General features: G+C 42.3%; 1 protein-coding gene and 1 long non-coding RNA gene across 2 annotated transcripts; one reads left to right on the top strand and one right to left on the bottom strand.

The window, feature by feature from the left end:
* Positions 1-7,013, bottom strand: LOC112255397 (guanylate cyclase soluble subunit beta-2-like). Its single transcript, XM_042323839.1, is given in 9 exon segments — positions 1-547; positions 2,755-5,009; positions 5,106-5,267; positions 5,366-5,505; positions 5,650-5,798; positions 5,970-6,093; positions 6,176-6,372; positions 6,470-6,686; positions 6,790-7,013. Coding segments are annotated over 8 exon segments (1,368 nt in total). The 5' UTR covers positions 6,946-7,013; the 3' UTR covers positions 1-547; positions 2,755-4,786.
* A 3,305-nt stretch (positions 7,014-10,318) lies between these two features.
* On the top strand, positions 10,319-11,980 carry LOC112255398. The gene is made up of 2 exons (XR_002954243.2): positions 10,319-10,599; positions 10,734-11,980. It is a non-coding gene; the product is annotated as an uncharacterized LOC112255398 (long non-coding RNA).
* The last annotated feature ends 2,286 nt before the right edge of the window (positions 11,981-14,266 follow it).

Below are 14,266 nucleotides of genomic sequence, written 5' to 3'. Positions count from 1 at the left end.
AAAGATTCAATCAATGTTTATTACCCAATGAAACATAATTATACTTTGGAAAGGCCAACCCACCATGGGCAGGTATACAGTACACAACTGTTGGGATCTGGAATTCCTGGTAGGTTTTTCAAACTGACAGAAACTTCAGGCCTTTAAGGATTTGTATAAAACACTTTGCATAACACACATTTTTGTCCCAGTATTATTTCTTCTGACATTACTTTTTACAAAGGAGGCCTACATAGTTGCACCTCCAATAATTTTAAATCAAATAAATTATTTAAAAAGTACATTCAAGTAAACAATAGGCTATCAACCCTGAGATTAGGTAAAGTGAGATATTAGCTATTCAGATTTCAGGGAAGCTCAGACATATCTCTTCAAGCGTGCATGATGTCTGAACGGCCACGGGATGGTTCATGTTGATGAGAGAAGACACCTGACTGTCCACCATGGCTTTTAAACAGTCCTGCAGATCTCTAAGGTCCCAGGTCTTCTGACAGTCAGAGTCCCTCAATGCCATGCGCACACAGATGTTCCTCAGCTCTATGCTTACCTAGGTGGAGAGAGTAGAGGCACAGATAGAACAACGAGCCAGATATTTCACCGGATGTATAAATATGAAGTATCAAGTTGGCGTTTCCACTCACTACCAAATATGGTGATGAGCGGAAACCCAGTGGCCGGCAGTGGGAGAAGATGGAGCGAGATGGATTTTGGCCGACGTTCTGCAAATTTTCTCATTGATGAAACCAAATCTCCATACAGTTTCCAAAACTAAAATCTGTAAAAAAACAGAGTGGACTGAGTTTTGTAGACTTTACTCTTTGCCAATGTTTTAAAAATGGTGTTGTTTATGAGAGCAAGGGAAACTTGAGTTCTTGCACACGCGCATTTGACAGAGTAGGTGTTCCCTAAAGGAAATATGCAAATAAATGCTAGATTGAGCCAATAGGTTCTCACTAGGTCGTGCTTGGCTCTGTTCACCTCCTTGCTTGTTTTGCCCACTATAATTTATTTGCTCCCATTGGAAACGACAGGCTCTGGTCGATCTTGCGTTAGTTATAAAACATATTTGGTAGAGGCGTCCGCATACATAGGTTTGGTTTGCTCCTAGCAGAACTCAGGTAGGCGAACATCTCTGCTCGCATACTCCCGAAGACCTTTGTTTGAAAAAGCGGCAATATTACTTTTGGTTTGTCGCTCGTGTCATCATAGCAACAACATAGCCAGTACAGTTCCTCAAAATAGCTTAAATTAATTAAGATAAAATCAAGAAATCTGTAAAAAATTGACATTTTTTTAATGTCTATTTACATCTAGATGTTTGGTGCAGTATTTCTCAAGTGAAAAAATGTGCATGAAAAATAGTCAGACTAGACTGATGGGCTCTTGCTACAGATGATTTGTTTATATCGTAGTTTAAGATAACTAAGGTGGACTAATACACATAAATAAAAGCATTGTTTCCTCAAAATGTTTTTGCCACTGAGCAAATTTCAACTTCCAGCTCAAGTTTACTGTCAACACTGAGGCTGTACCCGCTTTAAGTTACAGTTTCAGACAGTGTTCAAGTAAGCTACTGTGGCTATTTGATCATAATATAGACCTACCAGTGTGTCCTACCATCAAAAACAACTGAGAAAATGCATCCCATAACAGTTTAACTTGGCTGTTGTATCATTCAGCCTACGGTAGCAGCCAATGTGTTGTGTTCAATGTAGACCTACATTCCATGAGACCTTTGAAAAAAGAAATCTGGGTATGACATTAACCTGTTTATCCACTTGTCCTTCAGACAAGGAGGTGACTGAACATGTTCTTGTTATTTGATGCAAGAAACCACTTCACAAAATAAAATGCATTATTATTGACATACCGTTATTGTCTTTAAGACAAAAAAAAGCTCTAGATTTTCTTTCAAATATGTCTAGAAATTTACACGTTTTGTGCTCTTGTAGGAAGCAATCACTCCATTGCTGACTACAAATGATCTATAACTGGTCTTAATTTATGATTAGGCATAAGGTTAGGAATGTGGTTATGGTTAGGTTCAAAATCCCATTTTAAGAAGAGAAATTGTAGAAATAGGAAGCCTTATGACTTTGTGGCTGTGGTAACTAGTGACGACCGTTTAGAAACTCAAGAGCAGACAAGGAATGTTGTTTGTACACTCTGTTTGTTCTTTCTATATTTTACATTTTGAATTGCTTTACAATACAAAAAATAAAGGTTAGGATAACGTACGTGTCAGGTTAGGATAATTAACGGTTAAAGTTAGGAAAAGGGTTAGGCTTAGCTACAATGCTACAGTTGGCAACAACTGTTGTCCCGACATAAAATAAACGGCCACAGACCAATGGCTAGCATCAATTGGTGTAACTTGATATCAAGACACACCTATATCAGAAAACGCCCCTAATTGCGGTCTGCAATTATACCCTTCACGAAAAAAAGACCAAAACGTCACAAAAACGTCTTCATTATATATCCGTGAACTGTTTCGACTGGGAAGCTTTTAGGTCGAGCCAACATGAGTCAGTCATAACAAATGCAGTGTTTTTTTTAAACATATACAAAATATTTTGATGTCCATATACCATACAATATTGTTTTCTCATTCATAATCATGTTTATTCTCATCTCTAGCCTATCAACCAAATAGAAAGATATCAAACATTTTTGTCAAATTATGAAAACCAGCAGATGCACACCATCACTCACCAAGAAATTAGAATTTCATATAAGTGATAAAACACTCACTTTAGGACGCAGAAATATCCTCAGATCCTGAAACGAACTATGACTGATTTCTTCGTCGAATGTGAGTATTTGGGTTAGAATATCGATTAGCTGCGTAATGACACTTTCACGCGCCTTTTCTGCTATTGTGCGGGCCGCTGCTGACGAATCTTGGTTGGTTGTCACTTGTTTTTCTAGTCCAAGTTTACTGGGCCTACTGATCGCTATTTGGTGAGAGCGCACATTCTGTAGCAACTTCAGTGCCTCTGTTTAGTGCTCCATGGGACAGTACTGCAACGTTGCTGTCTCCATTTGTGCCCCTCTCTGTGTCGCTGCCTATAGCGCGATTGCACCTAGGTGCGCTTTAGTCACAAGAGTTTCCACTTCTCCCACTCATGCGTCAATTGTTGTGCTATCGCTGGTATTTGTGGTAATTAAATGTTAATGACAGCCACTTTCCCAACATACACACACATACATAGACACACACACACCACATGACCTTTTTCCCAACTGTTAACTGTTTACTTTAGTCAGCGAAAAGGGCCACAGGGAGTTGGAAAATGAGGCATAAGACCTAAAGTAAACATGTCGAAGAACATCCCAACTATACAAGGTTTAGGCTTTATAAGATCACACATCAACACCTCCCTATGCAGATTACAGTTACTGTGTACTCATGGCATCTGGAAAGGCTGAGAGGAGAGAAAGGAGACATTCCTTGCTGTTGTCTAGCAGACCCCAAACTATTAAAATAAATAAAAGTAACCTTTATTTAACTAGGCAAGCCAGTTAAGAACAAATTCTTATTTACAATGACGGCCTGCCCCGGCTAAACCCGATCGACACTGGGCCAACTGTGCACGGCCCTATGGGACTCCCAATCACAGCCGGATGTGATACAGCTTGGAATTGAACCAGGGACTGTAGTGACCTTTTGCACTGAGATGCAGTGCCTTAGACCGCTGTGCCACTCGGGAGCTCAAAACTACAGCATCTCTATTCAATAGATCCGTCTCTCTGCTATCTTTCTGCTATCGAATACAAGCCTGGGGGGCATGTATTAGCTATGGCAGAGTTCTGGTGTTGACAGCAGCTGCACGTGAAGCTAGTCTTTTCTATAATGGCTGCTACCTTTCCTCGTCTCTTATTTCATTTACACTCATTTGAAAGCCCAGGAAAGTGCTAATGAGGGAAAGGCAATGATGCACTGACAGGGTGTCCCCACCCCATGGCAACCCCAGGTGTCCCCACCCCATGGCAACCCCAGGTGTCCCCACCCCATGGCAACCCCAGGTGTCCCCCAGAAGGTGGCAGTCACGACAACAACACAGAGCTCACCCAGGAGTCTCCCACAGATTGAATCAACCTGTTTAGAATATCTAAACATCATTTTGTCAATGTGGTTACAATGTTGAATCAACGTGGAGACCATTGGATCATCAACAAAAATCTGAGATACCGACTTATCACTTTTTGTCTACAGAATTTATAATACTTCCCACTGGGCACACAGTGGTTTAATCAACGTTGTTTCCACATCATTTCAATGAAATTACATTGAACCAGCATTGAATAGACATCTGTGCCCAGTGGGTTAGTAAGCATGTGTAGAAACATTGTTGATTCTTTGGAAACTGTCAGAACTAGCATACCTTTGTGGAGTTCAACATTTCATTTCCTAAATAGTCTCAGATTTTCAAATGATGTGCTTCCAAATGGAGTCCAACTCCACATACTTAGAGCAGTTGGAAGAATCGTGAGTTCACGTCGTTGAGGTGGCCCTTTTCAAAAGGTGTAGTGTCTCCCAGAAAAGGTGTCTTCGTTGGTGAGGTCACTGGAAGAAGAAGCAGATGCCATGGTTTGGCCATTCGTTTCTTCCTTTCTCACACTGTCTGGTTCTTCTGTGTCTAAATGGGACAAGAAAGACTCCTTTATCTGGCTGTATCATATGAAAATGTATCTTTCATATCTTCTGATATGTAATGAAGGCTGTATAACTTGTCCAATAATAAACACATTTTGTTGTTTGATAACCTTTTTTCCCTCCCTACTAGCTAGCAATTGAACAAACCCACATTGCCTCATCTATCTCGCTCTCTCCCGCCCCCTGCTGGTTGTCTCTGTACACGCAGGGCTCTCCTGTCCCTCTGGCCATGATGGTGTCCTCAGACACACACAGGTTCTGCAGCAGGAAGTAGGTGGTCATCAGGCCTTTCCCCTTCACCTGGATCTCTCCTCTTTCCAGGATGTCAAAGCCCTTATCTTCCAGCGCACTGCAGATAGGTATAGTTAGAGAGAATCAGAACCAATAACTAAGTTATTCGGGCAACTTTATTGGCAAATCTGAATGGGAGCCATGTTGGCACTACCTGTATGTGAAGGGGCTGAGGTGTATGTCGTCAGGCACTCCGTGACTCTCCATGCGGGAGGCAGTGTTGACCGTATCTCCAAACAGGCAGTATCGAGGCATCTTGTCCCCTACCACACCAGCCAGCACTGGACCTGTGTGCAGACCCACCCGAATCTGGTACACGCACGCCACACATAGACACACACACCGCCATTTCAAATCACAATTCCATAGCTTCATTAAAGAACAGCTCATTTTGGACTATAAAGTCACCTGGATGGGTGCCCAGTGATAGGGTTGGTCACCTCCCGGGCAGCGATACGCATAACAAGGGCAAAGTTGGCCACCCGCTCTGCATGGCTGTCAGCTGGAATGGGAACCCCACCCACCACCATGTAGGCATCTCCAATAGTCTCCACCTGGAAGAGCCGAGGCGTTCATAGCACTCATTGAAAGGTTGGCTGCATCTCAATAGTTGAAAGAATTTTCCTTCCCTTATCTCCTCTCCTTCATTCAACCTTTCATTTACCCCTTCATGTACCTCTCTCTTTCTCTCTGTATACCTTGTACACGTCATGGACGCTGGTAAGGCGGTCGAACTTGGAGTACATGGAGTTGAGCATGTTGACGATCTGGATGGGCTCGCAGGCAGCACAGATATTGCTGAAGGTGACCACATCACTGAACAGGATGGTGCACACCTGGAACTCACCTGAAATAGAGGGAGAAAGGGGAAGCAGAGATGTTTGTAATGGCCACACTTTTCATTACACAGGTCTTCTAGCTCATTTGAAGAGTAGAACAAAATAAAAAGGCAGCAGATATGCTGGCCCTGTCTGGAGGACCAGGTAGATATGGAATTAGGCAGACATTGCCATCGTACCTGCTTCCACCCTCTTGCCCTCCTTCTGCTGGTTGGCTACGTGGCGAGGCAACATGGCGTAGAGCAGAGTCTGCGTCTTCTTCTTCTCCCCCTCGAGGTGCCGTGAGAGGATCCTCAGCTCCTCCTATGAAATTACAAAATGATAGACAAAGAGGATGAGAAAACAGTGAGATGAGAAACGGACAAAGAAGGAGAGATGTATGTGCCTTTTTGCGCTCCAGCTGATTGGACAGCTCCATCTCGGCCAGACGCTGTTGGTTAAGCAGGATGAGGTCCCGGGTGGTGTCGTGCTGGGCGATGTCGGAGATGTGCAGACCCCTCTCCTCCAACTCCTGCAGGCTGCGCAGCTTCGGAGAGCACAGGCACACCATACAGCCCAGAGACTCCATCCACACCATCTGACCTGGGTACAGGGGAGTTATTCAGTCATACCATGGACACAATGCAGAGCCAACCTGCACAATCAGACATCGGATCAGAGAAGGGGAGTTTGACTGAACCTCTGAGTTTGAGCATGGACTGATGCTGAGAAGCCAGGGGCACCATCTCCCGTCTGGTCTTCAGGACAAACTTGCTGTTGATGAACATCCTGATGCTCTCGATGTTGAAGGTCACCTGTGGATGGACAATGCTGAAGTACTTATCCAGACGGCTGTCCATCGTCTGCAGCCCAGGGACAAACTTCTGGATGTTAATCCCAGTCTGCTTCACCTTGAGCTGGGCACACATAGAGAAGAGTACTGGTAACAATGTACCAATAGGAGTAATAGCTGCTTAATTATTGTTTTGCATAAACTTAGAAATATACAAGTTGCCTTACCTGTTTATCAAAGACAATGTGGAAAGGGAAGGCATTGCAGAATGCTTGTTCCTCCATCCACAGCTTATCTGGGTAGCAGGGTGTGAATGAGTGGGGCAGGGCAGTGGGTCAGACTGGCACACCAGACTGGCACAGACTGGCACATCTGGCTCTCATCCTCTCCAATGCCTCTGCCTGATCCTGTTACCAGACCAGAGGAATACACCAGAGATCTCACACTGAACCCCTGGAGGCCACAGTGTCTGCTGGGTGTAGACTACTTTGCTCTTATTATTTAACCCTCTAGACCTCATTCTACTTTCATTCAATTATAAACATATAATACTTAAACACTGCTACTTGACTCTTGTTTTGAATCATGACAAATTTAAATGAAAAATAAACGTCTCAACCCTCCTATCAATCTCCTCATCCTCCTTGGTTACCTCCTTGATCTCTCTTTGGGGCCGGAAATCCCTCTTTGACCCTCGGCTCCTCTGAGAGACCAGGAAGACCACATGTTCTTTCTTCCCTGTTCGCTCGTCCTTCTCTGATTGGTTAAGGATGGTCATGCTCACTTCGCTGTCAAAGAAGTCTTTGGCCACCGCCTCAATGATGCCTGCACAGAGAGAAAAGAGATAACCTCCTTAGATTAAAGGTACACTTTAGGTATGGATGATTACCGTACCTGGCACAATGTGATATAGGCCTTTCCTGTCCGTGTAGTAATGAAGTAACATCCTTCCATCATCGTTCTTCTCCACACGGAACGAGGGAGCGTTCATCTCCTGGAAGAAGGATATTTATTGCATACATAATCTTTTTAAATTTTAAATTTGGGCTCTAATGGATTGAAATACATAATAGATGATCCATTGTAGAGGCCGTAAAGAGAAGGTCACCTGGTAGGAGAGAGCCAGGTAGCTGTGAAGGGCCTCCAGGTTCCCCCCTAGCGTACGCAGCATCGTGTCGTACCCTGCCATCTTACAGAAGCTGAAGTAGTACTCCCCGAAAAGCTTCAGCACCACCTCAGAAGGCATGTCTGTGGCCACAACACCACCACATCATCATCATTGTCATCACTATATCATCACCAACTGTCAAACTAAATGGTGCCTATCTCTCCCCTTAGTTTGGGATTGTGGACTGTCACATAATTCTAACCCTGACACCGTGTCATGTCCACAGGCTCTGGGGTGACCCCTCAGGTACAGGACACCTGGAACACACTTGGGTCACCTGTGCCACACCTGGAGGGCCTCAGCAGGGACGTTGTTAACACCTGGCCTTACCTGGGGGGCCTCAGCCGTGCCGTTGTTAACACCTGGCCTTACACACCCCCTCCCCCAAGGAGGTAGACACTCCTAACCACTGATATAAGGGTATCAAAAACACTGACCTGTGTTTCTGGTTCAAGATGAAACACCGTTATAGAATTGTAAAGAGCGTAGAGACTGGTACTTACCCAGCATAGTACATGCCTCCTGCACAAGACGCAGAGTAATGACATCATCGTATATCTCATAAGTCATGAACGTGTCCTGGACCTCTGCCAGGGTCCTGAAGAGATAGAGAGAATTGGCATACTCATGTCCTGAATCCTTTCAAATTTACATCAACATTTACTTAGTCCACAAAACACCAGACCTCAGTTTCTCCCATGTTTCTTCACCAAATTTCTCAATGACCAGAGATTTCAGACAGGTATTTATGAATCCGTACTGCGAACACAAACAGCGAAGAAGAAGAGAGCGATATGAGATATCATAGTTGTCAAAAGCAAGAATGGGTTAGAATGACTTGATGTTAAAATCAACAAACAGACATCTTGGTACTCACCATCTCTCTGGTATCTCTCTGTCCTCGTCCTCCTGGTTTGTACTCTCTATGTACAGAACCCCTAACTCTTCACTCACTCACGCACACACACGATGGAATTATTCTGCCACCATATGGTGAGAATTAGACATTGCAGGGCATCCAGTCCCATCTTCTTGTTGCATGAATCCTGTCTTCAATTTTTCCAATTATTTTATTTTTCGCAATGTATATTCTTTCTCTTGGTAGTTGATAAAATCAGTGGAGGCTGTTGAGGGGAGGACGGCTCATAATAATGTCTGGAACGGCGTGAATGGAATGGCATCAAACACATAGAAACCACACGTTTAATGTATTTTATACCATTCTGCCTATTCTGCTCCAGCAATTACCACATGCCTGTCTTCCCCAATTAAGGTGCCACCAACCTCCTGTGGATACAATATACACTGAGTGTACAAAACATTACATAAAATGATCAAGTGAATCCAGGTGAAAGCCATGTTCTTTTATTGATGTCATCTGTTAAATCCACTTCAATCAGTGTAGATGAAGGGGAGGAGACAAGTTAAAGAAGGGTTTTTAAGCCTGGAGATAATTGAGACATGGATTGTGCATGTGTGCCATTCAGAGGCTGAATGGGCAAGACAAAAGATTTAAGTGCCTTTGAACTGGAGATGGTAGTAGGTGCCAGGCACACCGGTTTGTGTCAAGAATTGTAACGCTGCTGGGTTTTTCACACTCAACTGTTTACCATCTGTATCAAGAATGGTCCACTCCCAGAAGGACATCCAGCCAATTTAACACTACTGTGGGAAGTATGGAGTCAACATGGACCAGCATCCCTGTAGAACGCTTTCGACACCTTGTAGAGTCCATACCCCGACAAATTGAGGCTGTTCTGAAGGCAAAAGGGGGTGCAACTCAATAGTAGGAATGTGTTCCTAATGTTTTGTAGGTCTGTATATCAGTAGTATAGAACACACACAGCTGCCTGAACTGTTATTGGTTGGAAGTCCTTGTCCGTGGTTCTGAAATAGTGTCCAGGTCAATGTTGCAGGCTGCATGTGAGATCAAGGGTTAACAGCCTCATAGAAATTTGGTCTATTTGAAGTAAATAACGCATTTCAGTCTTTGGATGCAAAAGGAAGCTATTTTATTTTTCTAATAAATGATTACTTGACATAGTCTGCAAAAACCATAAACAGTAGACGTCTGTCTTGTCTGAAAGAAAAAAGAAAGAAACAATTATGATTGCGCTGCCTATGCTTTCCCACTAGCTATAAATGCTGTTGTTCCCCCAATAACTGTTTTACCAGTGTCACAACATATTACGTGTAACACAAGACAAGCCAAAACTAGACACTAAATTGTAAAAACTGATACATCCTGGCACGCTTTCAAAAAACAAATGGCTCCCTAAAATAAAGTGTGAACTGACGAAAAGTTACTTTGATCATTGTTGTAAAAAAGTAACATTCATGTTCAGTTTGTCGGAAATTTTCAGACCCCTCAAGGAGGGTCAAATGTTAAGATGATTTGGAATCAAACAAACATTGATTTGGAGTGAATCAACACGTGAACTACTTTTTTTAACGAACTTAAAATTGCTCTGACATTACATCACAGCAATTTTTATTTTGCAATGATCATAACAGTTGGCAGTATTTTCTGTTAATCTTTAATTGAATGTACTTTTCCAAAAGAAATCCCCTCCATCGTTAAAGTGCTTATGCGCGGTGTATAACCAGAGACAGCAGAGAAATCATTCCCAGACCATCTATGGTGTAACTCCAGGAAGATAAGAACCAATAGCCTACAGCTGAATCAAGTACAGCATTGCTAAAGGAGAAGCAGGCAAGACCTTGAACGTTTATTTATTTAAATACTGAGTTTTTACGATCGACAACAAATCACAGCCATTCTCAACGCTTTTGTGTTATATGGGTTTTGTAATCAGCGTGAGTCATTTGACATGGAGGGCAACGCAATGACAATGGTGTAACTGATAAGGTAGAGATACTAAAACACGGCGAAAATACAGTTTAGAGCATGGAGGCTTTTCAGTTGGAATTCGAGTAACACTTCAACTACAGCAGAAAATACAGTATAAACTCATACTATATTTACTGTCTTGTTCTACACAGGGATGTTGTGTGAAAGCGCACTCTGGGGCATGGATCACCATGAAGACTTGGCGAGAGAACTCACTCCTCCTCACGCGTCCCTATCAGAGCCAACATCAGACCGGGGTAGTTTCTACCCTCATCTCTCCAAATGCGCCAACATCGAGGTTGATGGCAGGGAAAATATGGAAAACCATACAGTGAAAGAGGCGGTGAAACAGAGATCGGGTCATCAAGAAAATGGACTGGTCTCAGGAGACCAATTAGTGAGGAATATGGCATCACCCCATTCTACAGAGCGATTTGGACCAACAGGGAGAGGGAAGTCATCAGGAGCCGGACGGACACTGGTACCCTGTCAGACTTCATCTCCAAGCCTCTCGCAGAGTCGCACGAAAAACTATGTAGTGTAAAGCTTGCCTCTTCATTCTCCATGGACATATTTAACAGTGGCTTATGGAACAATGTTATTTATTTTGTATGTCATTTCACTATCCTTCATAACCTGTGCTTTTTCGCTGACACGGTCGCCAGTTGTACGGTGTTTCCTCCGACACAATGGTGGGGCTGGCTTTCGGTGAGCAGTGTGTCAAGTAGCAGTGGGGCTTGTCAGTGTCGTGTTTCGGAGGACGCATGACTTTCGACCTTCGCCTCTCTGGAGTCGGTACGGGAGTTGTAGCGATGCGACAAGGCTGTAACTACCAATTGGATTTCACGAAAATGTGGAGAAAAAGGTGTAAAAAGTACAAACAAAAATTACAATAACCTGTGCTTGATATCCTGTTCAACCCTTCCTGTGAATTAAATAGCCCTATAGGCCTATTGCTTATTGCATTTGTTTGATTGAAGAATGTTCATTTATTGACTAAATGTGCAGTGTTTATACATTGTTCTTTCAACTATTTATTATTGATGGAGACGAAGCCAGCCTTAACATTCACCATCACTGGAACACTGTAACAGGATGGCATGGAATGAATCCTGTACTCTATTCTGTGTTGATGTTATTAACCAATAGGGATAGAATAGGCCTGTAATTGTTTCTTATCATTATTCCTTTCCATTCAATACAGGTCCATTCCAGATAGTGAAGATAGATATTTAGGCCTATGAAATATCTATCTAGGTCTATGAAAATACTGTAGATGTTAGTTACCATAAATTACCTCAGATCCAGGTTTATAAGGAAGCACTACGAGAGTCAAATTTAGTTGTACATTTATGTTCAGTCATTTTTCTTAGAAACAGAACACCATATTTTGCTAAAATGTTCTCTGTTTTATTTCATTTGAAAGTAGCTGTTGTCACCAGTTAACAAGTCTCGACTATTCAATGATTACTACCATTCCTATGGGCACAACATACACTGCCTTCAGAAACTATTCATAGCCCTTGACTTATTTCACATTTTGTTGTATTTCTATTCATTAGGGATCTCCATTAGCTGCTGTACTTTAAAGGGCCAGCCCTGATGCCCTGTTTTGAGCCAACTGTCATTTTCCCAAGTCCCTCTTTGTGGCACCTGGCCACACTACTGAACAGTAGTCTAGGTGTGACAAAACTAGGGCATGTGGGCCCTGCCCTGTTGATAGTGTTGTTAAGAAGGCAGAGCAGTGCTTTATTATGGACAGACTTCTCCCCATTTTAGCTACTGTTGTAAACTGTTTTGACCATGACAGTTTACAATCCAGGGTTACTCCAAGCAGTTTAGTCACCAACTTGCTCAATTTCCACATTATTCATTACAAGACATAGTTGAGGTTTAGGGTTTAGTAAATGATTTGTCCCAAATACAATGCTTTTAGTTTTAGAAATATTTAGGACTAGCTTATTCCTTGTTACCCATTCCGAAACTAACTGCAGCTCTTTGTTAAGTGTTGCAGTCATTCCAGTTGCTGTAGTAGCTGACGTGTATAGTGTTGAGTCATTTGCATACATAGACACAATGACCTTACTCAAAGCCAGTGGCATGTCGTTAGTAAAGATTGAAAAGAGCAAGGGGCCTAAAACAGCTACCCCGGGGAATTCATGATTCTACCTGGATTATGCTTGAGAGGCTTCCATTAAAAAAACACCCTCTGTGTTCTGTTAGACAAGTAACTCTTTATCCACATTATAGCACGGGCTGTAAAGCCATAACACATACGCTTTTCCAGCAGCAGACACAAAGCTGCACTGAAGTCTAACAAGACAGCCCCCACAATCATTTTATCATCAATTTCTCTCAGCCAATCATCAGTCATTTCTGTAAGTGCTGTGCTTGTTGAGTGTCCTTCCCTATAAGCGTGCTGAAAGTCTGTTGTCAAAGTCTGTAGCCTGAATTCAAAATTGATTCAATATTTTTTTAAATCCTCACCCATCTACACACCAAACCCCATAATGACAAAGTGAAAACATGTTTTTAGAAATTCTTGCAAATGTGTTGAAAATTAAGTACAGAAATATCTAATTCACGTAAGTATTCACACCTGAGTCACATTTGGCAGTGATTACAGCTGTGAGTCTTTCTGGGTAAGTGTCTAATAGCTTTGCACACCTGGATTGTACAGTATTAGCCCATTATTTTTAATTCTTCAAGCTCTATCAAGTTGGTTGTTGATCATTGTTACACAGCCATTTACAAACATAACGCTTTGTATTCAAGACATAAAGTTAATGTATTTGCCACATTTTTTGCAGTTGTACTTTTTTGCCTTATTGCAAACAGGATGCATGTTTTGGAATATTTTTATTCTGTAATGGCTTCCATCTTTTCATTCTGTCATTTAGGTTAGTAGTGTAGAGTAACTACAATGTTGTTGATCCATTCTCAGTTTTCTCCTATCACTGCCATTAAACTCTAACTATTTTAATGTCACCATTAGCCTCATGGTTAGATCCCTGAGAGATTTCTTTCCTCTCTGGCAACTGAGTTAGAAAGGAGGCCTGTATATTTGCAGTGACTGGGAGTATTGATACAGCATCCAAAGTGTAATTAATAACTTCACCATACTCAAAGGGAAATTCGATGTCTGCTTTTTTTCCCCACCCATCTACCAATAGGTCAAATAAAATCCAATCAAGCTTTATTTATACAGCACACTTCAGACATGGAATGCAATGCAATGTGCTTTACAGGAAAAAAATAATGACACCCAACTGAACAACTAGAAAGAACCCAAAGGAAAAGCAAAGCTAAAAATATATATTTTAAAATATGTCCACAGTTTTGCCCCAGGTTCTCTGGCAGGCTATTCCAGAGGCTGGGGGAATAATAACTAAAGGCTGTCTCTCCATGCATCTTAGTCCTAGGATTTGGGATAGTTAAAAGGCCAGTGCCAGAGACTTACTGGGTAAATAACTTAAAAGCATGTCTGACATGTATTGGGGTGCACAACCATGGATTGATTTAAAAACCAATGGAAGAATCTTAAAATGTATTCTAAAACTCACAGGCAGCCAGTGCAGAGACCTTAAAACCGGTGTAATGTGTTCTCTCCGTCTGGTCTTTGTCAGTACCCATGCTGTAGCATTACAGTACAGTACCGGTGTCACAATCGCCTGGAGTGGTGGGT

The sequence above is a fragment of the Oncorhynchus tshawytscha genome, linkage group LG07, assembly GCF_018296145.1.
Source record: "Oncorhynchus tshawytscha isolate Ot180627B linkage group LG07, Otsh_v2.0, whole genome shotgun sequence".
NCBI lineage: Eukaryota > Metazoa > Chordata > Actinopteri > Salmoniformes > Salmonidae > Oncorhynchus > Oncorhynchus tshawytscha.
The sequence above is the reverse complement of the archived record's forward strand: the minus strand, read 5'-3'. Positions and strand labels throughout refer to the sequence as shown.